Source organism: Rosa chinensis, chromosome 4 (assembly GCF_002994745.2).
Source record: "Rosa chinensis cultivar Old Blush chromosome 4, RchiOBHm-V2, whole genome shotgun sequence".
NCBI classification, from domain to species: Eukaryota; Viridiplantae; Streptophyta; class Magnoliopsida; order Rosales; family Rosaceae; genus Rosa; species Rosa chinensis.
Genome location: NC_037091.1, coordinates 2,274,821 through 2,285,765, shown reverse-complemented (window position 1 = coordinate 2,285,765; position 10,945 = coordinate 2,274,821). Strand labels below are relative to the sequence as shown.

The following is a 10,945-nucleotide window of genomic DNA, read 5'->3' as shown; positions in this document are numbered from 1 at the left end:
TTATCTTAAAAGGTCCAATATAACGAGGACTGAGCTTCCCTCGCTTACCAAATCTCACAACGCCCTTCCAAGGGGATAATTTTAAGAATACCCAATCACCTTTTTGAAACTCCAAGTCTTTCCTGCGATTGTCCGCATAACTCTTCTGTCTACTTCGAGCTGCCCTGAGTTTCTCCTTGATTAACTTAACTTTTTCAGTGGTAATCTGCACGATCTCTAGACCTATGAGCTTTCTTTCTCCTACTTCATTCCAACACAGAGGAGTACGACACTGTTTCCCATAGAGAGCTTCATAAGGAGCCATGCCAATACTGGAATGGTAACTATTATTGTAAGCAAACTCTATCAATGCCAAATGGTTATCCCAGCTTCCTTTGAACTGCATAACATAGGATCTCAACATGTTCTCCAAAGTTTGGATAGTTCTCTCTGATTGTCCATCAGTTTGAGGATGAAATGCAGTGCTAAAACTTAGTCCAGTACCCAATGCCTCATGAAGACTCCTCCAAAATTTTGAAGTGAAACGGGGATCTCGATCAAAGACAATAGAAACAGGTGGCCCATGCAGTTTTACTATTTCATTCACATAAAGTTCTGCCAACTTGTCCACCCTATAAGTCTTGTTGATTTGTAAGAAATGAGCTGACTTAGTGAGTCGTTCCACAATCACCCAAATACTATCATGACCATTACGAGATCGCAGAAGGCCAGAGACAAAATCCATGGTGACATGCTCCCACTTCCACTGCGGAATTGGCAACGGCTGCAGCAATCCCGAAGGCTTCTGTCTTTCGGCTTTTACCTGTTGGCACACCAAGCACCTACTCACATACGCTGCAATTTCCCTCTTCATATTTGGCCACCAATAGCATTCCCTTAAAGTTCGGTACATTTTTATTCCACCGGGATGCATGGCATAAGCGGAACTATGAGCCTCTTCTAAAATTTCCTGTTTAATATCATCAAAATTAGGAACACATATTCTATTCCCAGACATTAAGGCTCCATCCCTTCTGATATATATATATATATATATATATATAGTAAAATCCACTCTAGTGCCGCTACTCACTGCTTCTTTCAATTGGTTCAAGTATTCATAATCATCTTGTGCCTCCTGCACTCGGTCAATGAGAATCGGCCTCACATGGAAGCTAGCTATCAATGTTCCAGATCCTTTCTCAATTGCCAAATTAACCCCCGTAGATCGCAATTCATAAAGTAAGGGAACTCGAACTGCCTTCAAATGGGCTAAAGAGCTAAAGGGTTTTCGACTAAGTGCATCAGCTACCATATTGGCCCTTCCTGGATGATACTCAATAGTGCAATCATAATTTTTAAACTCCAACCACCTCCTTTGCCTTAAATTTAAGTCACTTTGAGTAAATAAATGTTGGAGACTTTTATGATCTGTGAAAATCTGGCATCGAGCCCCATAAAGATAGTGTCTCCACAACTTAAGTACAAGCACCACAGCAGCAAGCTCAAGGTCATGAGTCGGGTAGTTCATTTCAAGAGGTTTCAGCTGCCTAGATGCATAGGCAATCACATTTCCATGCTGCATCAACACACAACCTAAGCCTTGTCTGGAGGCATCACTGTAAATTACATCACTACTAGAAATTTGTTCATTTACATCACGTCATTTAAATCGGTCAGACTTGCACATAATGTAAAAAAGTAAGTTAACATCGTTTTAGAAAAATACCGATTTAAATGTATACCATTAACATCGGTTCTTAAAATGATCGGTGTTAAAAGTTTTGTTTGAAAATTTGCGGGAACCTCTTTTTCGTGGACGCGCTAAGTGTTTTAATGAATTCAAGTACGCGGGGAGAAAAACTTAAAATTTTCACACTTAGAAAAAGAAATTGCGCCCGACCCCAAAACTGAAACTTCTCGCTCGACTCCTTCATTCTGAACTCACCCCAAACTGGATCTCCTCCCAAACTCGACCTCCATTCTGGACCCTAAGCTCACTCGAACTCGCCGCCATTCTGAGGTCCTCACTCTAAATCCAACCCCCATTTTTCTTTTTCGCTCTTCGACGTTTTCTTCTAGTTGCTTTTATTCTATGGATTTGTGGGCTAGAGCCCGGCCTCACATATAAGGAGAATGAGTTATGGATCAGTCTTAGTTTCCTGCTCTTCTTCCACCATGATCGATAAAGCTGAATCGTCCGACCCGTAGTCCCTTAGATCCAATTCCTCTTCTTTTTGATTTTGACCTAACTTTTTTGGTTTTCTGAAATTTTTATTTTTTAGGGATTTTGATTTCTGATGCGATTGCTTTGAAAATTGTTGCAATAAGGGGACCAAGAGGGATTTCAGCACTGCGATTCTCGAGCGGAAGAAGGCAGTAAATGTCCTCGTCGTCGATGAGGCCATCTACGATGACAACTCCGTCGTCACTCTCCACCCTGAGACCATGGAGAAGCATTAGCTCTTTAGGGGCGACACAATCCTCATCAAGGTGCGATTTTGATGTGGTTTTGTTGGTTTATTTGGAATATTGTTGAAGAAAATTGATGGAATTTTGCTTAATTAGGTTTTGGGTAGTGAGTGAAGGATGGATTTATAGTTGGGTTGATGGGTTTTGTGTGTTTTGTTTGAGATCTGGTGACTGGGTGTATTTGGGTGTCCGGAAGTTGGGATTTTGATGTAAAGTTTTATGCTTTTCTGCTGGCTCTGAACCCCTATACTATTTTTTAATTGTCTTAATCACCTTGTTTAAGTTGCACTCTTGTGATTCCTAATTCTGACATTGCATTGGATGATAGAAAGATAGGGTGGACAGTCATTAATGGTAAAATGTGAATTATGCAGGATGTCTCAAAGAGTGTGACAAAACTTGCCGTGAGAGAATCACAAGCTCAGGATTTAAGGAATGAAATTCTCACCTCTAAAAAGTGACAAGGTTCTGAGCAAGAAGCCCCCTACTCCTCACCTGCGAGTTGTGCCTGATTATCTGTTGGATGCAACAACTAAAGAAGCCAACGAGAAAGTTAAGCTTGCGAGAGCTGCAATGGGTAACAACAACCCTGGTCGCCGTGGATTCAAGAAAGATAAGGACCCCCTTAAGTCACTCAGTGCTCAGGTATATTTTAGCTTCCTTTTTGGACTTATTTCTTCATGATTATACTTCATGTTGGTAGGCTGAGACCAGAAGTTGCTAATTGATTTGTTATAATCTAATGCCAGGGACCCAAGAAAGGAAGACGGGAAAGAAAAGATGGCAGTGACAACCATAAGCAAAAAAGGCAAAAGACTTAATTTATCTATTTATCTCATCCATGTGTTGTATAGACAGAGGGTTTATTAGCCACCTCCCAATTTGTTTCAATCTTTAGTGTTGGTATTTGGCTTTAAAGTAGCTCATGTATCATTCATTGATTAACAACAGAAACAAAGGTGAGATACAAAACAATGAGACAGAAATGATCATATCATCATCCTCATGTGGACGGACTACTTGCGTCAAATGGTGGCGGCAAGCAGAGAAGATTGGTATGTTAGTTGTATGATACTCATTTTTAGCTATTCAGTTTCTGTTCTTGTGTTTTACAAATTATGGTAATGAATTTATAGAAAAAAATTTTAGATACTCCGATCGTTTTTTTTTCCTGGCATTCACTTCTGGTCAGGATTTGTATTCAGGCACCATGAATGATAGACTAATTGGACTGTTTGTTTATGACTGGATGTTTTATCCTCTGGTTCAACAGTTCTAGTACTTGTGCCCCTTGGTTCAATTTCTACTAGTATATGCTATAACTTTCTAGTCACTAGCATTGTTTATAAACCCAAGTCCTGGTTTTGCCTTATTAAATTTATATGTTGCAAAAATTAAAGGCTAGAATTTTCTTTAAAAGAATTATTGGCACTGTTGTGCGATCTACGCAAGCGGATCAAAAGGAGCAAGGTTGGTATCTTTATGTTTTTCCTTAGAATAGAATACGTACTGCATATTTTTCTTGTAGAATTTGATCGTTTCTAATTTTTATACTTTTATAGCCAAGTTACTTGCATGCATCTAAAACAATCAAAATATGTTGTTGTATTATTAAATTTTCAGAGGATCATCATTATTTCATTTCTATATAATGAATTTCCATAGTCGTTTTATTCAGTTTATCTCCCTGATACTCTCTCTCTCTCTCTCTCTCTCTCTCTCTCTCTATATATATATATATATATATATATATATATATAACATGGTAGCAGAGGTGCAATCGTTAGAAGAGCTTCCAAAGCAGCTATTCCTGGAAATATATGAGCTTTCTCAAGCAAAGGTTTGTTTATATGCGTGTGTGTGTTTTTGGTGATATTGTTTAATTTCATGGAACTTAGCTGTCAGATATGCAGACGTTATCAATTCTGTTGTGCTTCAGGCAAGTTCTAATCTTTTCCTTTCAACTTTTGACTCAGTAGAAAGAACTTTTGCAATTAGTTTACATGACTGTGCAGCTTGCATGGCCTGACGTTATCAATTATGGAGAGGATACAGAATCGAACCAAGGAGAAGAAGTATTGCTTTGATCATGCATTCGATCCTGACTGTACTAATTTGGTAAATTGATTCTTGAAATTTAGCGTAAACCACAGAAGATGTAGTTTTTGATTTCTGGTAGCTGTGATTGGAGTTATTCGTCTGACTGTGTTTTATATATGTATACAGGATGTCTACACAAAATGCATATCGTCCATGATCTCTGGGGTTGTTCATGGTCTCAATGCAACTGTGTTTGCGTATGGTTCTACCGGAAGGTACTAAGAACATGTATTGTTGTGTTTCATTTTCATCTTTATGCTCTCCATATGAGCTGAGGTAGTTTGCGTTTATGCTCAAATAACTGTTCATGCATGTGTGACTAATTTACTTTTTAGGAGTGTTGTCTGAGTTCTGAGGTCAATGTCCAATGTGCAAGTATTCTTCTGATTTTGTGATTTCACCACGCTTTTTTGTCATTTGCATTGTCGATCACTTGATAAATATTCTCCATTATGTCTTACATCTTTGTCTTTCTGGTTTCAGTGGTAAAACATATACAATGGTGGGGACACAAAATGATCCCGGGCTCATGGTTCTCAGTTTGCATACAATATTTGATCTGATAAAAAAGGACAAGAGCTCTGATGAATTTGAAGTTACCTGCTCCTATCTTGAAGTCTATAACGAAGTGGGTCATGCAATGTGTTATGAAAATTTAATTTATTATGCTTTACCTCTATTCTCGTAGAAAAATGTGTAAATATTCTAATTTCATCAAATATAGGTTATCTATGATTTGCTTGAAAAGTCATCCGGCCATTTGGAACTTAGAGAGGATCCAGAGCAAGGAATCATTGTTGCTGGCCTCAGGTGTATAAAGGTCCACACTTGGCCACTTAGTTGCATCCCATTTAACTTTCCACAAGTGTTGTCAATCTGCCATTCTGCCTTATATATCAAATGTTTTTCTTAAAATAATTTGGTTTTTATATTACAGTAAGCAACAGTATGTGTTAATTCAAGGGCAACTATGTCTGTACTATGGGCAGAATTTTCGCTGATCCTTTATGACATGTGCCACTAATTCAGGTTCAGTCAGCTGATAAGATCCTTGAACTCTTAAACGTGGGGAACAGCCGACGGAAAACTGAAAGCACGGAGGCTAATGCAACATCTTCTCGGTAGGTACTATATACTCGTTACCTTTGGAAATATTGATGGTTACCTGCATCTAGGAGTATGAAATAAGAATTTGTAGGTGATGTTCATGCATTTTGGATTGAATATATAGCTGGTAATGCTTTGTAGAGTTAGGAAATTATATAGATTGCTGAGAATTTGATTATTAATGTTAGTGAGCCTTTGAATCATTTGGAACTTGCTTGTGGCTGAGAAGTTGAAACTTTGAACTGGGGGTATATTTGCTAATTAGCTATATTGTCGTGCTGATTAGCTTTCCTTTGATAGTTTAGTGGCATATGCATTATTATGAAGAACATTTTGGTTTAATTAAGTATTAGCTTGTTTAGCGCCATTGTGACTTATGTTCTTTAATACATTTCTAGTGGGCGGTAAAGACGCTCAAATCATATAGCCAATTTCAAATTGACGAGGTGCGCATTGAAGTGGCTGATTATATACAGAGTTGGGTGTAGGACTTGTGGCTACGAAGAAATTTTTGAGTAAGGCTAGCTAGTTTTTGCTTTGAAGGAAAGTTTGGTGTATATATGTAGAACTGATATAGTTGGTTGCTATTATGTTTATGGGCTAGCCTTTGTAGGTTTTGGGGTTTTATTTTGTGAATTATGTAGAATCATGAATGAAGATGAGAAAATTAATGGAAAGCCCCAATTTTTGGATGATGAGAAATGTATTTCTAGATCTTTTCCAACCACCACTAGCTAGATGATTATTTGCACATCATTCTTATATATATGAACTAATGTATATAAATGGGAAACAAAACACTAATGTCAAAGAAAACGATGTCAATTCAGAGATTACAAATCAGTACCTAAAACTGGACTGATGTCTCATGATTATGAACATATCGAAATGTCACCTAAAAATGATGTCTACAAAACTACTAGACATCGTTTCAACAAACGAAAAGCGATGTTCCTAGTAACATAAAACATCACTCTTAGTAGATTAACTGATGTTGCCTAAAAGTACATACATCGTTCTCAGGAGAATAAGACGGCAAGATGCACGTAAAAATAGACACGAACAAACAAAATTTTTCGAAGACTGATGTCTACGAGTGTATTAGACATCAATTCTGAAATTGTAATCGATTTAAATGTTCACTTAGGTATTGTTTGAGATATACTTTATAAAGCATAAAATGTGAAAATTTGAAGAATTAAATAAAGTTAACATATAAGATTATGATGATTATAATGATTATACATCGATTTGTTTTTTAGAATCGATGTTGGTTGTTGTTTGGGACATCAGTTAAAAACGCGCTTATACTGATGTCTATATCTTTTACATCAGCCACAAAGACATCGGTCAAAATTTAGTTTTACATCGGTTCTGGACTGATGTAAATGAACAGAATTCTAGTAGTGCATACTTCCCGCTATCATCAGGCAATGCCGGAACTGGGGCACTAGTTAAACGTCTTTTGAGTTCTTGGAAACTTTGTTCACAGTCCTCTGACCAAAAAAATTTAGCACCCTTCCTGGTCAATTTAGTGAGAGGAGCCGCAAGTCTAGAGAAATCCTGAACGAACCGCCGATAATAACCAGCTAAACCCAAGAAACTACGAATTTCTGTCACAGTGGTGGGTCTTTCCCAGTTCAAAACCGCTTCCACCTTTTGAGGATCCACACTAATACCTTCAACTGACACCACATGACCCAAGAATCCTATGCTGTTAAGCCAGAATTCACACTTACTCAACTTGGCATATAGCTTAGCCTCCCTCAAAGTCCGAAGCACTAGCTTCAAATGCTTAATATGAAGCTCATCACTCTCGGAGTAAACCAGAATGTCATCAATAAACACAATCACAAAACGGTCCAAGTATGGGCAGAATACTCGATTCCTGAGCTCCATAAAAGCTGCAGGAGCATTGATTAATCTGAAAGGCATCACCACAAACTAGTAGTGACCATAACGTGATCGGAAAGCAGTCTTGGGTACGTCGGACTCTCTTATCCGTAACTGGTGATAACCTGTCCTCAAATCAATCTTAGAAAAGACTTTGGCACCCCGCAATTGATCAAATAAATCATCAATTCGTGGTAATGGATAATTGTTCTTCACTGTGACCTTGTTCAATTTTCTATAATCAATTAATACACAATCTCAAGGTGCCATCCTTCTTCTTAACAAAAAGCACCGGAGCACCCCAAGGAGATACACTTGGCTGAATGAAACCTTTATCCAACAACTCCTGTAACTGAGTCTTTAACTCTTTTAATTCTGCTGGGGCCATTCTGTAAGGTGCCTGAGATATTGGTGTAGTACCAGGGAGCAATTCAATGGTGAAATCTATTTCTCTTACTGGAGGCAAACCAGGTAGTTCATCAGGAAACACATCCGGAAACTTCCTGACCACAGGAATATCCTCAATATTTAACACCTCCCTCTTTGTATCCACAATGTGTGCCAAATAAGCTTAACAACCTTTATTCAAAAGCTTTTCAGCTGTTATGGCCGAAATTAGGCAAGAGGAGAGAATATTCCGTTCACCACGGAAAGTAATTTCCGGTTTTCCTAGACTTCGAAACACAACTTCCTTACGGAAATATTCAACCAACGCACCGTGTGCCCCTAGAAAATCCATTCCTAGTATTACATCAAACTCAACCAGATTCAAAGGGATAAGGTTGGCCTCCAAGCAAAAACCATCAACCATTACACAATTATTGAAAACCCATTCTATCTTAAGGGCTTCTCCCGCAGGTAAGGAAACATATCACTCGCCTAAAAGAGGTGATGACGGTACATTTGCAAAACATGCGAATCTACTTGACATAAATGAGTGCGTAGTACCAGGATCAATTAAGGTTAAAGCAGGTTGATTAAAAATAAACAACGTACCAACGATAACCTTCGGTGAATCACGGCCCTCCTGCTGTGTCATGGCGTGCAGTCTAGCATGTGTCACCGAACAACCTCGCTGACCCCTGCCCTGCTGAGAACCAGGTCGGCCTACCGAACTAGTACGGCCACCACTAGTAGAACCGCCAGCAGAGGACTGGCCAACAGTCTGAGTGGGGGTAGATCTGGCTCCCTGAGTCAAAAGAGGGCAGTCCTTCCTGAAGTGATCCTGCTGACCACACATGAAACACCCCACTGTCTGGTACTGCCCAAACTGAGCTGACTGACTAGTAGAAGCCCACTCAAACCACTATGATAACTCTTGGACTTCTCAAGTTGTCCAGACGATTGTCCACTAAACTGACCGCGAGATAATCTCCTGTCACGTCCCCTGAATCTAGTACAGGACCACGAACTGGAACCACTGCTCTTTCCATTACCCACGGAAGATCCAGAACCGGATGTGGAAGTAGCCTTCTTAGATGGACCCTGGCTAGGGCCACCAGGATCCCTAGGGTGAAAACCGGCAGGTGAGTCCGACTCAATGTCCATGGCATAAGATACTGCCTCACCAAAACTCCGGTACGGTGTGCCTAACATCTTATCCTTAATCTTTCCTCCAAGTCCCTGGACAAATCTACGAATCTTACTCTGCTCAGTACAAACCAAATCAGGCACGTGGTGAGCCAAGGAGAGAAACTCTTGCTCAAACTCCAACACTGACTGATCATCTCTCTTCTCCAAACTCAAGAACTGATCCTACATCCGATTAAGGTGGGCATCACTAAAGTACCGTCCATAGAAATGGGCCTTAAACATATCCCAGGTCATTGGGCCAGCATTTGTAGGGTCATTGACAACACCAGTACACCAATGCCTGGCGGTATCCTCGAGGAACTGTACTGCCAAATTCACTTTCCTGTCCTCTGGAAGCTCCATCTGGGAGAAAACTCTCTCCATCCTATCAAGCCACCGCTGAGCCTCTATAGTTGAGGCGGCGGAAGTAAAAGTCTGAGCCCCGTGCCTCCTACACTATGCCAAAAAAGAATCAGACGACAGTTTTTCACTGTCGTCTGATAGTGAAAATTACTGTTGTTAATACTCCTGCCATCTGATGCAGGTATCAGACGACATCGCGAAACTGTTGTCTGAATCCAATTTAGACAAGCGCTAGCATTAATATGCATGTTGTCTGAATACCAGAAAGGACGACATACGGCTGTGTAGAGTCCGTTGTGCAAGTCATATTAAGTCGGCAGCAATCTCATGGAAAGTAACTTTTGAAGCAAAGTTCGACAAGATCAGTTGTGTAGAAACGGTTGTCTCTTTAAATGTTCTACATCATTTACTGAATGGAGTACCAATTTACCAAAGGCATTCGATGATGCAGATTTAGTCGGTTAATTTTCTCAAATGAATGCCTATGTCCAGAATGGAGTACCAATCATAATCTAGCACTACAGAGTTCAGTTTGTTCAGTCACAACATAAGTTAGTGGCTTGGTCTCTTTATCTGCGACATTACTTTCCTTTCTATTTGTTCCTTGTTCTAATCCTCTCTGTGAAGAATGTTTGTCGAAGCTATTCTTACACCCTGACATTCAGAATTGTATTCATGATAAAGAAACTATCTTCTATATCATGTTGTACTAAAGAGTAGTTTTGAGCCGAACCTATATTTATATCATGCCATCTCTTATATTTATATCATGCTGTACTAAAACCATCTTTAAGAGCTGTATACCTTAGAGCTGGTTTATCATATGTGTCCATGTCTTCTCTTTGTAGTATGATTGTGCTTAATTTGCTAAGAAAATCTGAATATTATTGTTTTTTTTTCCCTAGTCATTTCCTAGATTTGATAGCCTTAAATCAAAACCAGGCATCTACTGCTACATTGTGATTCAGATATATACATCCATCTCTATTGAATGAAGCCAATTAGGGTTGCCTTTATATCTGTCCAATTTCACTAATAGGAATTATAGAGTCGATGGCATTCATTAGAGCAACTATTTTTTGTATCATCCTGTACTGAAAGTTGTTCATTATAGCAACGTAAGGGTTAGAAATGTCATTTTGTACCGATGAAAGGAATGCTGAACCTCCACCTCGATTCCCTTCATATTCTCATAGAAGCATTGCAGACCCATCGACCATGGCTGCAGTGCTTTAGCTGAGTCCTTTGGTCTAGCCACCCCAAGTTTCATAGCTCCCGCTAATCAAAACGAACCCAAATCCATAGCCAAGGACACATCCCCAACTGGGTCACTCAAAAACTGTAAAACCATAAACCAAATGAAGCAACTTCACTGTCACATCACTAAGAAAGGCCTCAGCCAGAGACCCTCTAATGTCACCAAGCTTATTAGCACATGCGCCAAAACGGGCACCTTCGA

At 39.4% G+C, this 10,945-nt stretch overlaps 2 protein-coding genes across 2 annotated transcripts; one reads left to right on the top strand and one right to left on the bottom strand.

The window, feature by feature from the left end:
* Nucleotides 1-2,875: 2,875 nt before the first annotated feature.
* On the top strand, nucleotides 2,876-5,676 carry LOC112197764 (kinesin-like protein KIN-8B). The gene is made up of 8 exons (XM_024338596.2): nucleotides 2,876-3,096; nucleotides 3,201-3,259; nucleotides 3,403-3,506; nucleotides 4,224-4,291; nucleotides 4,678-4,766; nucleotides 5,035-5,179; nucleotides 5,276-5,371; nucleotides 5,581-5,676. The coding sequence occupies exons 1-8, from the start codon at nucleotides 2,887-2,889 to the stop codon at nucleotides 5,674-5,676; spliced, it is 867 nt and encodes a 288-aa protein (XP_024194364.2). The 5' UTR covers nucleotides 2,876-2,886.
* A 1,083-nt stretch (nucleotides 5,677-6,759) lies between these two features.
* On the bottom strand, nucleotides 6,760-10,756 carry LOC121052704. Its single transcript, XM_040518152.1, has 7 exons — nucleotides 10,632-10,756; nucleotides 9,358-9,574; nucleotides 8,957-9,306; nucleotides 8,558-8,834; nucleotides 7,806-8,092; nucleotides 7,073-7,582; nucleotides 6,760-6,772 (listed from the first exon to the last, which is right to left on the bottom strand). Exons 1-7 carry the CDS (start codon nucleotides 10,754-10,756, stop codon nucleotides 6,760-6,762), a joined length of 1,779 nt encoding a protein of 592 aa, XP_040374086.1.
* Between the last annotated feature and the right edge of the window lie 189 nt (nucleotides 10,757-10,945).